Raw genomic sequence first — 14,679 nt, 5'->3', positions numbered from 1 at the left:
AACCTCAGACAGTCGTTGTGACTGAGAGCTGAAATGGCGCAGAAAGGAGTTCAGCTGGACCGGGAAACTTTCTCTTGTTCCATCTGTCTGGATCTACTGAAGGATCCGGTGGCTCTTTCCTGTGGACACAACTACTGTATGAAATGTATTAACAGCCACTGGAATGCAGAGGATCAGAAACCGGTCTACAGCTGCCCTCAGTGCAGGAAGGCCTTCAGAACGAGGCCCAAACTGGAGAAAAACACGATGTTAGCAGATTTAGTGGAGCAGCTGAAGAAGACTGGACTCCAAGCTGCTCCTGCTGATCTCTGCTATGCTGGACCTGGAGATGTGGCCTGTGATGTCTGCAGCGGGAGAAAACTGAAAGCCTTCAAGTCCTGTCTGCAGTGTCTGGCCTCGTACTGTGAGCAACACCTCCAGCCTCATTATGAATCACCGAGATTTAAGAAACACAAGCTGGTGGAGCCCTCCGAGAAGCTGCAGGAGAACATCTGCTCTCAGCACGATGAGGTGATGAAGATGTTCTGCCGGACCGATCGGCAGTCTATCTGTTATCTCTGCTCTGTGGACCAACATAAAGGCCACGACGTGGATGTTTTACTGTCAGATTCACCAGCAGAGCCCACGACCAGAGCTGAGTTCTTAAAATATTCATGTGAGATCACACTGGATCCAAACACAGCATACACACATCTGTTATTATCTGAGGGGAACAGAAAAGCAACATACATGAGTAATCAGCAGTCCTATCCAAGTCACCCAGACAGATTCACTGGATGGTCTCAGGTCCTGAGTAGAGAGAGTCTGACTGGACGATGTTACTGGGAGGTGGAGTGGAGAGGGAATGGAGTTCGTGTAGCAGCTTCATACAAGAATATCATCAGAGGGGTGTTTGACTCTAGATTTGGATGCAATGACAAGTCTTGGTCTTTAGAATGTTACAACAACAAAAATACATTTAGCTACAACAATATCAAAACTCCCGTTTCAGGTCCTTGGTCCTACAGAGTGGGAGTGTACCTGGATCACAGAGCAGGTATTCTGTCCTTCTACAGCGTCTCTGAAACCATGACCCTCCTCCACAGAGTCCAGACCACGTTCACTCAGCCGCTCTATGCTGGACTTGTGGTTGGTTACAGATATGGAGACACTGCTGAGTTCTGTAAACTCAAATAACCAAAGTAATTTAAGGGACAACAGGTTAAAATGTGTCTTAACTCTTAAAGCTCCCATATTGTTCACCTTTGTTGTGTTTCATAAGAATATACATTTGTGGTTTTACGTTCTAAAAAACATCTGAGTTCAGTTGTTCATCTGCTCTCTCAGCCTCCTTCTGCAGCTCCAGCAGCTCAGATAATTTTGGGCCTCTCTCATTAATATTCACGACCCTTTCTTCTGATTGGCTGACAGTCTTGAGTGACACCCGGCCAGGCTAACCACAGTTAACGGTTTGCAGGTTAAACTCACCGGTGAATGCAAAAAGACGATGGCCACCGCTGAGGAAGATGTTGTCAGACTTTACATGTTAGAGCCTGATGATGCTTCCCTCTGACTCAAACATGAAATATATTACTGGTTCACTTACAGGTTGCAGATTTAGAGTCGGACACGATAATGTGTATACTGCCGTATCCTATAGGAGCAGCTTCTTTGAGTGACAGATTTTTAGGAAGCAGTCAGAAAATATATTTTCACAGTATTTTTATTGCAACTGCACCTGCTTTATAATCACAAGACTTGTAACTGGTGTTTTTCTACAATAAGGGACCTTTAAACTGATTTCTTTCCATGTTTGTTGCTGAGAGCTCATCGTTGTGGCATTTCTTCTCTGCAGAGATCAGCTGTCAATCAAACATTATGGGCGGGGCTTTGACATCTGCTCATTAGTTGTTCTGTAGATGTTTGACTTTCCTTCCTGTGTCTGTTGAGCCACGGAGGCTTTCACTGCTCATGATGACTGTTGTTCACCTCAACTCATATTTCTCTGCAGGAAAATGTACATTTCTCTCCAAATGTTTGTTGAATATTTGTATGTTGTTGTTTTTTTTTTTCCTGCATGGCTCTTAAGAGAGAAAGCTCCAGATATTCTAAGAAAATGTGTAAAAGAAATCCTTCATTATATCTACATTTATGTGTTTGTTAGACCAAATGTTGTTGTTGGAATGAGGCTCTATGATGTAATATGAAACTATAATTATCATAATCAATAAGGAAAGCATTCATTATTCTCTTGTATATGGCTGAGATTCTGGTCAAACTAACAATCATTTAACAGACTTTACTGACGGGGTGTGTCAACAAACTGATTTCATAATAAACAAACAAACACAAACAAAGTATTTTCTTCGTCTTAATTTCAGGGTTTCATACAAAGCTGATGGAGAAATGGTGACACTAATACGAGAGTATAAAAGCTAAAAAAGGTCTTGTACTTTTTCCAAAATTTCCTCCCACAACCCAAATACGATTATGCTTAAATAACAACTTGGCAGCGTGTCAAGATACTTTACCACAAGCCTACTCGACTATGTTCTAGAAATTAATTTGAAATCTATTTCATACAGTCTATGGTGCATCTCAATGAATTAGAATATGATAGAAAAGTTTATTTATGTCAGTAATTCAATTCAAAAAGTGAAAATAACACATTATATGGATCCATTACACACAGAACAAAACATTGTATGTCTTAATTTATTTAAGATCAGGTTTTACCTTAAATGAATTTTTAAATTTTTAATTTCTTCTAATAATAATGATAATGGCTTACATTTAATGAGCACCTAAATTCAGTGTCCTGAAGACTTCTCTCCATTTTCTCTCTTTCTGTTAGTGTGTCCATTATTGGGATTCTACCACAGGTGAATTTTGGGTTCATTTGTGGACTTTAACATTTGTGGACTAAATGAGACATTTTCCTGAGCCCACTCACAAAATGGTGAGCCACCTCCATTTTGTCTGCTCTCAAGAACTTCAGTTCCCAAAATGCACTGCATTTACGACACCTTCCAGGTGTCGTGTCATTGGTCAAGGCACCCTTGACCCCACAGGAGGTCCACTGGCCTGCTATAAAGCAGACAGTTCTCCCTTCCTCCTGTCTCTCTCTCCACCGTTCCTGCTTGGAAGTATCTCCTTCAGGAGGGAACCCAGAGGCCTGGATCCACCAGCCCCCTCCTCCCTCACTCCCTGCTGAGATCCTCTGCAGCTGAGGTGAGGCCCTCTTTCATCCAGAATCCCCTTCCACAAGGGATCCTGAACAACTGCAACTCTGATCTTCTCTGCACACCAAAGTTGCATTAATGAACACAAAGTTCATTACAATTGTCAGAGAAAGCTCCAACTCATGGACAAGGACAACCAGCAACTTAATTTGCAAGACGGCTAATTGTTGAACTCCTTCTTTCCACGCCTGCCACTGAGAAAGGATCCCCCCCCCCCCCCTTTCACCTGGACTCGTGAGTAATGAACTGGGCTTAGATAAGCAATCAGCAAGGACTTTAGCAGAAAGGATTTGACCTGTGATTAATGATTTGGTTTATATGTGTGTTTTAAGTATATTTATGTGATATTCATGCTACAATCAAAGTTATATGTTAATCTTGCTTTATACAGACAGTCAGTCTTACTGCAACTAATTATACTAACCTTTGACCTGCTCACACACTGATTTTCACATCATATATGTTTTAAATTAACTGTTAAAAGGACACAGTTTTATAACAGTTCACATGACCAGGGCCTGACCGTCACCTGGCTCACAGCTGGAAGTTTTACGACTCATTGTTTGAGGAGGGCCAACCCCCGTCACACACACACACACACACACACACGTTTCCCTCTCTTTTGTAATGTAGTTCTCTATTTTATATGTGTGCTTTTATTTGCTTTACTTGTTTAGAATAAATACCTTTTGATTACGAATGGTGTCTATTTAATGTTGTACATTATGAATGATATGCTGGCCTCTGCTGTGACAAGAATTCACGATTCCTTCAACCACTATTAAATATTAATATGGTAATTTGATTATAATTATATTCATAATTAATAATCAGTGTTCCAAATTGATAGTTTAATAACTTTATGAGACTGATTTAGGTGAATTGGCTATATTTTCTCTGTTTAGAGAGTGGTGCCCCTTCTACGAGCTGACTTAGAGTAAATCAAGTCATATAATTTCTTCTAATTAATAATTATCTATGATAAGTATTAATAATTCTTATAGCCATCTAACCACACTTTTGAACTGTGAGATCCACACCAGTGTTTCTCAGGTTCATCCCTGCATATTTGCTATCCTTATGGAAGGGATAGCATTTATGATAATGCCCTTTTATTAATATATTCGACGCCCTGTGTAAGGTCATCATTTATTCATAAAAGAGCCATCCTTTATTCCCATTTTTGGTGATCCTTGATGAAGGCAATCTGTATCTTTAAACAGATACCCCAACATAGTTGACGCCCCGGTGCGTAATTACAACACCATCTATGTGACTCAATACTTGGTTGGGGCTGTTTGACTTGAACTAAATGGACTTTTCATCATATTCTAATGTATTGAGGTGATCCTGTAGATACTGTTGGGGTTAATCTGACCCTGAACAGAAGAGGTGACTTGTGTTCATTTATCAACATCACTCGAAAAAAAAAAAAAAAGACATAAATTGACCAAAAAATATATAAATTTAGCAACAAAAAAAAAGACACAAATTGACCACAAAAATAAATGAAATGACCAAAAAAAGAGACAAACTGAGCAAAAAAAGGCATAAAGTGACCTAAAGAAGACATAAATTGACGAAAGAAGACACAAATTTACCAAAAAAAGACACAAAATGACCAAAAAAAGGCACAAATTGACCAAAAAAGACACAAATTGACCAAAAAAGACACAAATTGATCAAAAAAAGATATGAATTGAACAAAAAAGACACAAATTGTCCACAAAAAGACGTAAAATGACCAAAAAGAGACACAAATTGACAAAAAAAAATACACAAATTGACGACAAAAAGACACAAAATGACCAAAACAAACAATTTTCTCTGTCTGTTATTGTGTCCATCTATATGACTCAATACTTGGTTGGGGCTGTTTGGCTTGGACTAAATGGACTTTTCATCATATTCTAATGTATTGAGATGATCCTGTAACTATTGTTTTTATTATTCTGGTTTTATCATTTCTCAATACAAATCGTACAAGCTGTGGTGAAATATGACAGAGTATATTTACTCAAGTACTTTACTCAGGGACGGACTGGGACTCTGTTTTTTTGGACTTTGGACTGTGTGTGTGTGTGTGAGGGAGGCTAACAGCACGTTCCCTCCCCAAAAGTAATATTTGGAGGATCTTTATGACATCTTCCCCTTTTTCTAGCAGATCAGAAGTGACACCAATGAAATGTTGTTTAGATGTTAATATTGCTCATCAGATTTTTTTTCTGTCGAACCACAGAAGCCACAGGCAGGGTCTGTAGGACGCTGTTCTGGACTTTGACAGAGTTTCCTATTAGTTAGTCCACCCCTGTCTCTGACATTTGAACTTTCCTCACTAAAACAGCTTTTGTCAGAGAGAAATGAGCAGAGTTTTCTATCACTTGTTGCTTTTACAGCCACGATTTTGTTTGAGCATTTAGTTCATTCAAAAGGATTTATTACACAGACTTAAAATCCCTGACACATAAACACACATGCAACTAAACCTGTAAGTCAGAGTGACGTCAACAACGGAGAAAACTCAAATCTATTGAGTCATGTTGATTTGTGTTTTCAATACAAAATATGTAAAGGACTTCATCAAATGAATAAAAATAGTGTGGGGATTTTATTACCTCTACAGCTGTGAGTCATTTTCTGGTTTCCATCTACTCTATCTGAATTATTGTAATCATTAAAAACTTTAATATATGTGGAGCCATCTCCAGAACCCTTCAAAAGAGTACTTCAAAGAGAAATGAGCTCTGCTGTAAACAAGAGTTGAACACACACTCAAAGTGCTCCTCTTCCTGGAGAGACTCAGAGCTTGATAACCCCTCCCTCTTCTCCTGCTCTCAAACAGCCAGCTCCACTCTGTCCACATGTTTCCTGGTTCCCTCCCCTTCACATCTACTAGTTAGAAAATGGGCGGAACCAAAGTGGTGTTGACGTGCAGCAGCCAATCCCTGCACACACACACACACACACACACACACACACTGTTCAGATCAGAGCTCAGAGCGGTTTCACTTATGAGGAAGTGAAACTCAGACAGTCGTTGTGACTGAGCGGTGAAATGGCGCAGAAAGGAGTTCAGCTGGACCGGGAAACTTTCTCTTGTTCCATCTGTCTGGATCTACTGAAGGATCCAGTGACGACTACATGTGGACACAGCTACTGTATGAAGTGTATTAAAACACACTGGGATGAAGAGGATAGAAAGGGAATCTACAGCTGCCCTGAGTGCAGACAGACGTTCACTCCAAGGCCTGTCCTGCTGAAAAACACCATGTTAGCAGTTGTAGTGGATCAGATGAAGAAGACTGGCCTCCAAGCTGCTCCTGCTGATCTCTGCTATGCTGGAGCTGAAGATGTGGCCTGTGATGTCTGCACTGGGAGAAAACTGAAAGCCCTCAAGTCCTGTCTCACCTGTCTGGTCTCTTACTGTGAGAAACACCTCCAGCCTCATTATGACGCAGCTCTGTTATCCAAACACAAGCTGGTGGAGCCCTCCAAGAAGCTGCAGGAGAACATCTGCTCTCAGCACGATGAGGTGATGAAGATTTACTGCCGTACAGATCAGAAGTCTATCTGTTATCTCTGCTCTGTGGACCAACATAAAGGCCACGACACGGTCTCAGCTGCAGCAGAACGGACGGAGAAGCAGAAAGAGCTGGAGGTGAGTCGACAAAACATCCAGCAGAGAATCCAGGACAGAGAGAAAGATGTGAAGCTGCTTCAACAGGAGGTGCAGAACATCAATCTCTCTGCTGATAAAGCAGTGGAGGACAGTGAGAAGATGTTCACTGAGCTGATCCGTCTCATGCAGAAAAGAAGCTCTGAGGTGAAGCAGCAGGTCAGATCCCAGCAGGAAACTGAAGTGAGTGGAGTCAAAGAGGTGGAGGAGAAGCTGCAGCAGGAGATCAGAGAGCTGAAGAGGAAAGACGCTGAACTGAAGAAGCTCTCAAACACAGAGGACCACAACCAGTTTCTCCACAGCTACCCCTCACTGTCAGCACTCAGACCGTCTACATCCAGCATCCAGATCCGTCCTCGCCGCCGCTTTGAGGACGTGACAGCGGCCGTGTCACGAGTCAGAGACAAACTGCAGGACGTCCTGAGAGACAAATGGACAGACGTCTCACTGACTGAAGTGGATGTTTTACTGTCAGATTCACCAGCAGAGCCCACGACCAGAGCTGAGTTCTTAAAATATTCATGTGAGATCACACTGGATCCAAACACAGCAGACACATATCTGTTATTATCTGAGGGGAACAGAAAAGCAACATTCATGAGTCATCATCAGTCCTATCCAAGACACCCAGACAGATTCACTAGATGGGCTCAGGTCCTGAGTAGAGAGAGTCTGACTGGACGATGTTACTGGGAGGTGGAGTGGAGAGGGGGAGGAGTTCATGTAGCAGCTTCATACAAGAACATCAGCAGAGGGAGGTCGGATGACTCTGGATTTGGATACAATGACAAGTCTTGGTGTTTAGAATGTGACAACAACAAAAATACATTTCGCGACAACAATATCCAAACTCCCGTCTCAGGTCCTCGGTCCTCCAGAGTGGGAGTGTTCCTGGATCACAGAGCAGGTATTCTGTCCTTCTACAGCGTCTCTGAAACCATGACCATCCTCCGCAGAGTCCAGACCACGTTCACTCAGCCACTCTATGCTGGACTTGGGTTTGGTTACAGATATGGAGACACTGCTGAGTTCTGTAAACTCAAATAACCAAAGTAATTTAAAGGACAACAGGTTAAAATGTGTCTTAACTCTTAAAGCTCCCATATTGTTCACCTTTGTTGTGTTTCATAAGAATATACATTTGTGGTTTTACGTTCTAAAAACCACCTGAGTTCAGTTGTTCATCTGCTCTCTCAGCCTCCTTCTGCAGCTCCAGCAGCTCAGATCATGTTGGGCCTGTCTCATTAATATTCATGAGCCTTTCTTCTGATTGGCTGACAGTCTTGAGTGACACCCGGCCAAGCTAGCCACAGTTAGCGGTTTGCAGGTTAAACTCACCGGTGAATGTAAAAAGACGATGGCCACCGCTGAGGAAGATGTTGTCAGACTTTACATGTTAGAGCCTGATGATGCTTCCCTCTGACTCAAACATGAAATATATTACTGGTTCACTTACAGGTTGTACATTTAGAGTCGGACACGATAATGTGTATACTGCCGTATCCTATAGGAGCAGCTTCTTTGAGTGACAGATTTTTAGGAAGCAGTCAGAAAATATATTTTCACAGTATTTTTATTGCAACTGCACCTGCTTTATAATCACAAGACTTGTAACTGGTGTTTTTCTACAATAAGGGATCTTTAAACTGATTTCTTTCCATGTTTGTTGCTGAGAGCTCATCGTTGTGGCATTTCTTCTCTGCAGAGATCAGCTGTCAATCAAACATTATGGGCGGGGCTTTGACATCTGCTCATTAGTTGTTCTGTAGATGTTTGACTTTCCTTCCTGTGTCTGTTGAGCCACGGAGGCTTTCACTGCTCATGATGACTGTTGTTCACCTCAACTCATATTTCTCTGCAGGAAAATGTACATTTCTCTCCAAATGTTTGTTGAATATTTGTATGTTGTTGTTGTTGTTTTTCTTTTATGCATGGGTCTGAAGAGAGAAAGCTCCAGATATTCAAAGAATATGTGTAAAAAAAACTAGAATTATATCTACATTTATTTGTTTGTTAGACCAAATGTTGCTGTTATAATCAAAACACAAATGAGGCTTTATGATGTATTATACAACTATAATTATCATGTTCATAATCAATAAGGAAATTGTCATTATTATCTTGTATATCTCTGAGATTCTGATCAAACTGATTGATTGTGTGGATGAAGTGAATCTGTACAAGAAATCACTGAACAAAAATCATTTAACAAACTTCACTGATGGGATGTGTGAAAAAACTGTTTAGATAATGAATAAACAAACATAAAGAAAGTATTTTCTTCTGGTCTTAATTCCAGGGTTTGATATAAAGCTGATGGATAAATGATGAGACTAATATGAGATATAACTGAGGCTGTTCTCCTGAAACAACACAAAGTTCACTGTTCATGTTGAGAGCAGAAGAACATTTGTCAGTCAGTCTCTCATTTCTCCAACAAAAGCTGTTTTAATGAGGAAAGTTCAAAGGTCAGAGTTTTCTATCACTTGTTGCTTTTACAGCCAAGATTTGGTTTGTGCTCTTAGTTGATAAAAGGATTTATTACAGACACATTCCTGACACATATACATGCTACTAAACTCTTAAATCTTAGTGAAGTCAACAAGGAAGAAAACTCTAATCTATTGTCTTAATGTTTACCTGTTGACTCAGAAGAGTTTGCCTGCTAAAAGTTGAAATGAGCAGTGAGTTTAAAAGAGAAATGAGCTCTGTTGTAAACGAGAGTTGAACAAAGTGTCAAGGATCCTTTCTTCAGAGTCGCCCCCAGAGGCCAGAGTCCTTCCTGTATCACTGCTGACTGCTGGCAACTCAAACAACCACAGTCATTTAACCCTTTATCAGGCAAAGAACTAGATTTGGTAACTTCAGGTAATATTTAGAGAAAAAAGTTGCAAATTTACTAGATTAAAGTGGCAAATCTACCAGAAAAAAGTCGCAGGTTTAAGAGATTTAAAGTGGCAAATCTGTGCGAAAAAATTTGCAGATTTACAAGAAAAAAGTGGGAAAAAAGCAACTTTTTTCTCCCAGATTCACCACTTTAAATCTCATAAATCTACACATTTTTTTCTCGTAGGTTTGCTACTTTAATCTTGTAAACTTTTTTCTCAAAATATTATTTTCGTATGTTTTTTTTTTACACATTCTGGCTGTATGTAATATCCTCCAATATTCTCTAGGGTTGAAATTTGGAATTTGCAAGTATTTCAATGAGTGTCCTATTAAGGGTTAAAGTGGTGAATCTGGGAGAAAAAAGTTGCTTTTTTCCCACTTTTTTCTCGTGAATCTGTGACTTTTTCGCACAGATTTGCCACTTTAAATCTCTTAAATCTGCGACTTTTTTTCTTGTAGATTTGCCACTTTAATGTAGTAAATTTGCAATTTTTTTCTTGAAATATTATCTGAAGTTACCAAATATAGTTCTTTGCCTGATAAAGGGTTAAAGGATGCAGGATAAAATGTGTTTTAACTTTTAAAGCTCCATATTGTTCACCTTTGTTGTGTTGTTATTCAAGTTTTGACACCTAAAAGGAGATAAATTTGTAGTTTTACATTCTAAAATGATCTCAGTTCAGTTGTTCATCTGCTCTCTCAGCCTCCTTCTGCAGCTCCAGCAGCTCAGATCATTTTGGGCCTGTCTCATTAATATTCACTTTTTTTTGTAATGTTGTGTCTTTTTTTTAAATAATTGAGTCTTTTTTAATAATTTTGTGTCTTTTTAAAAAAAAATAATTTTGTGTCTTGTTTAAAATAATTTTGTGTCTTTTTTGGTCCTTTTGTTTCTTCTTTAAGTAACTTAGTTTTCTTTCCTGTCATTTTGTGTGTTTTTTTTGGTAATTTTGTTTCTTTTTTTTAGTAATTTTGTGTCTTTTTTTTTAGTCATTTTTTGGTCATTTTGTGTCTTTTTTTTAAAGTCTTTTTGTGTCTTTTTTTGGTCATTTTGTGTCTTTTTTTGGCCATTTTGTGTCTTTTTTTGGTCATTTTGTGTCTTTTTTTAGTAATTTTGTGTCTTTTTTTTGGTCATTTTGTGTCTTTTTTGGGTCATTTTGTGTCTTTTTTTAATAGTAATTTTGTGTCTCTTTTTTTTAGTAATTTTGGTCATTTTGTCTTTTTTTAGTAATTTTGTGTCTTTTTTTAGCCATTTTGTGTCTTTTTTTGGTCATTTTGTCTTTTTTTAGTCATTTTGTGTCTTTTTTTAGTCATTTTGTGTCTTTTTTGGGTCATTTTGTCTTTTTTTGGTCATTTTGTTTCTTTTTGTGGTCATTCTGATACTGCCTCCAGGTAATGTGAGTTTGAGACCCCTGATCTAGTGGGTCAAAAATAAAGGAAAAGCTTCAGGAGGCTTCGTTGTCCCAACACTACTGATTATCCAGATCAGTATGTGGCTTTCTGGTCTGTCAATAAAAATAAAAAAGAAGGGAAACAAGAAGTTAGATGAACATTTATTGATGAAAAGGCCGTGTTGAGACCACAGAGTTCATTAATGACGTGTGTCCATCAGACAGGCTGATACAGGAGGAGAATACAGCACACAGCTAAACCACAGTCTTTAAAAAATAAAATCAGTGCACACATCATCTTACAAAGATTGCATAATAATATAAAGAAAGTTTATAACATTTCCCAGAAATAGTGCAATTTTACCACCACCAGGAAAAAAAAACAACTAAATGAAACCTGCTCCACTTTCACCGCCAATTAATTAAATGCTCCAAAAGAATCGTTTGGTTTGTCTTCATGAAAAAACTTCAAACTAGAGTTACACACTGAAAAAAAAAAGGTCTAAAAACCAGATAAACAGTAAATCTGAGGGAAATGATCTTGCTGCATGGACAGATAATTTACCTTGACAAGATTTATTACATTAAGATTATTAAATCTAGAAATAAGCATGTTGAACACTTAAAATAAGAAATTAACTCTTAAAACAAGATAAATGATCTAACACTTCTAAATCTAACGTTTTTTTTTTATCTTGGTAAGAACCAAATAATCATCAGGTCACTCTGCTCGGGCCAGTTCATCACTGCTGGCAGCTTTACTTTATCTCTTTTGTACATTTTTTTGTCTTTTTTTTGGTCATTTTGTGACCAAAAGAAGATGTAAAAAGACACAAAATGACCATAAAAAGAAACAAAAAGACCAAAAAAGACACCAAAAAGACAAAAAAAGAAACAAAAGACACAAAAAGATGTAAAATGGCAGCTGGCAGCTTTAATTAATTTATTTTTTGTGTCTTTTTTGTGTTTTTTTTTTTTGTCTTTTAATGCCTTTTTGTGTCTTTTTTGTCTTGTTTTTCTTTGTCTTTTTGGTCTCTTTTTTGTTCATTTTGTGTCTTTTTGCATCTTCTTTTGGTTACAAAATGACCAAAAAAAAAGAGATACAAAAGAGATAAAGTAAAGCTGCCAGCAGTGATGAACTGGCCCGAGCAGAGTGACCTGATGATTATTTGGTTCTTACCAAGATAAAAAAAAACTTTAGATTTAGAAGTGTTAGATCATTTATCTGGTTTTACAGGAGAGGAGACACAAGAAGTGTGTCAGTTAATTTCTTATTTTAAGTGTTCAACATGCTTATTTCTAGATTTAATAATCTTAATTTAATAAATCTTGTCAAGGTAAATTATCTGTCCATGCAGCAAGATCATTTCCCTCAGATTTACTGTTTGATCTGGTTTTTAAACACCTTTTTGATGCTTTTGGGAGTGAAAAAGCTCTTGTGATGTGATGTTTTGTGATGTTTTGTGGTGTTTTGTGATGTTTTGTGGTGTTTTTGTGGTGTTTTGTGGGCGGCTACATGTTACTGACACACATGAATGTTAGAGTACGAAAAAAATATCAAATAATGTTTGCATTTGTGGATAAATATTCTACATTGCACTTGGGAAAGCAAATATAAAATGTGTACTGTGTGTATATATATTTATATTTATATATATATATATATATGACATCCCATAAAGCCCGTGGAGCCTCCATATCACATGTTCAACTAAATGCAGAGCCAGTGTTTTAGTTTGCCCCCTGATAAAAAAGGGAAAAAAGGCTACATGTGTACAAAAACAATGTTGACAGCATTTAAATAGTTTTCACATTTAAAGGACCTCAGGCATCACTCCCACATGTTCTCATGTTAGTGTTTATGAATCTTTAGTTTATGTCATGTGCTCTAACGTCTGTAGTGCATCTTCACAAAGTCAATCAGCTTCACAAACACTCAAAAAAACAAAAAAACAAACAACCCATACATAATAAATCAGCTTCAACGTCAGTAAATTATATACAAACAGCACATAAAAATAAAACGGATAAATCAGGAGTCGGCAACCTGCAGCGGCAACATTTATACCAAAGAAAACAGTGATTTGTTTACGTTTTAATTTGTATTTAATATTGGTGTAGAACCGAAGCAATTTGTGTTCTTCAATTGTAAAAATGTGCAGCTTTTATACCGCATCAAAACTTTTTTTTTTACTTTTTGGTCAATTTAAATGTGCATCATAGCTTCAAAAAGTCTACGACACATTAACCCTTTGATGTGTTTTTATTTTCTATATCTTTGCAATAAATTAATTTCATCATTCAATATACCAGGTTTTCCTCAATCAACTTGTTTTTGATCATCATACGTCCTAATTTTATGTTTTCATTTCTTACTTTTTGAATAAAATCCATTTTTGTATGACCCATATCCATTTTCAATGTTATTTCATGTCTGTTTTTATTATTATACATCTTTAAAATAAATATATTGTATCATTTATTAGTCCAAGTATTCAGCATAAGTACAGTACAAATTATTATTATTAAAGTCATTTTTGACCCATGTGTGTAAACCCCAAATTTGCACTTTGGTTCTCACTGCTTTATGCCAGAATCATATTGATAAATGCTAATTATGACCTATTAATAAAGCTAGTTTAGACTTAGTAGGCTGTTTTATCCTCATTACGAGGTTTGAAAGAAGGTTTGCGCCTCAATTCCCACATTTTTTCCCTTTTTTTGGCCAACAGTGGCTCTTTTGCACATAAAGGTTGCCGCCCCAAAGGTTGCCGCCCCAAATTTGCACTTTGGTTCTCACTGCTTTATGCCAGAATCATGTTGATAAATGCTAATTATGACCTATTAATAAAGCTAGTTTAGACTTAGTAGGCTGTTTTATCCTCATTGTGAGGTTTGAAAGAAGGTTTGCGGCTCCATTTTCCAAATTTTTTCCCTTTTTTTTGGCCAACAGTGGCTCTTTTGCACATAAAGGTTGCCGCCCCAAAGGTTGCCGCCCCCAAATTTGCACTTTGGTTCTCACTGCTTTATGCCAGAATCATATTGATAAATGCTAATTATGACCTATTAATAAAGCTAGTTTAGACTTAGTAGGCTGTTTTATCCTCATTCTGACGTTTGAAAGAAGGTTTGCGGCTCCATTTTCCACATTTTTCCCCTTTTTTTTTGGCCAACAGTGGCTCTTTTGCACATAAAGGTTGCCGCCCCAAAGGTTGCCGCCCCAAATTTGCACTTTGGTTCTCACTGCTTTATGCCAGAATCATATTGATAAATGCTAATTATGACCTATTAATAAAGCTAGTTTAGACTTAGCAGGCTGCTTTATCCTCATTGTGAGGTTTGAAAGAAGGTTTGCGGCTCCATTTTCCAAATTTTTTCCCTTTTTTTTGGCCAACAGTGGCTCTTTTGCACATAAAGGTTGCCGCCCCAAAGGTTGCCGCCCAAATTTGCACTTTGGTTCTCACTGCTTTATGCCAGAATCAATCAAACAACAAATGCTAATTAT

General features: G+C 37.9%; 2 protein-coding genes across 2 annotated transcripts; both read left to right on the top strand.

Moving 5' to 3' along the window:
* The first annotated feature begins 33 nt into the window (after positions 1-33).
* Positions 34-2,378, top strand: LOC131959893 (tripartite motif-containing protein 16-like). The gene has a single exon (XM_059325117.1). The coding sequence runs from the start codon at positions 34-36 to the stop codon at positions 1,174-1,176; it is 1,143 nt and encodes a 380-aa protein (XP_059181100.1). The 3' UTR covers positions 1,177-2,378.
* A 3,883-nt stretch (positions 2,379-6,261) lies between these two features.
* Positions 6,262-7,944, top strand: LOC131958994 (tripartite motif-containing protein 16-like). Its single transcript, XM_059324076.1, has one exon. It carries the CDS (start codon positions 6,277-6,279, stop codon positions 7,942-7,944), a length of 1,668 nt encoding a protein of 555 aa, XP_059180059.1. The 5' UTR covers positions 6,262-6,276.
* Positions 7,945-14,679: the final 6,735 nt, after the last annotated feature.

This window comes from Centropristis striata, chromosome 21 (assembly GCF_030273125.1).
Source record: "Centropristis striata isolate RG_2023a ecotype Rhode Island chromosome 21, C.striata_1.0, whole genome shotgun sequence".
In the NCBI taxonomy this organism is placed as follows: domain Eukaryota; kingdom Metazoa; phylum Chordata; class Actinopteri; order Perciformes; family Serranidae; genus Centropristis; species Centropristis striata.
This window is presented reverse-complemented; position numbering and strand designations above follow the sequence as displayed.

What these genes read in the sequence shown, in the direction of transcription:
- LOC131958994 (XM_059324076.1), top strand. Translation starts at nt 6,277, where the DNA reads ATGGCGCAGAAAGGAGTTCAGCTGGACCGGGAAACTTTCTCTTGTTCC.
- LOC131959893 (XM_059325117.1), top strand. Translation starts at nt 34, where the DNA reads ATGGCGCAGAAAGGAGTTCAGCTGGACCGGGAAACTTTCTCTTGTTCC.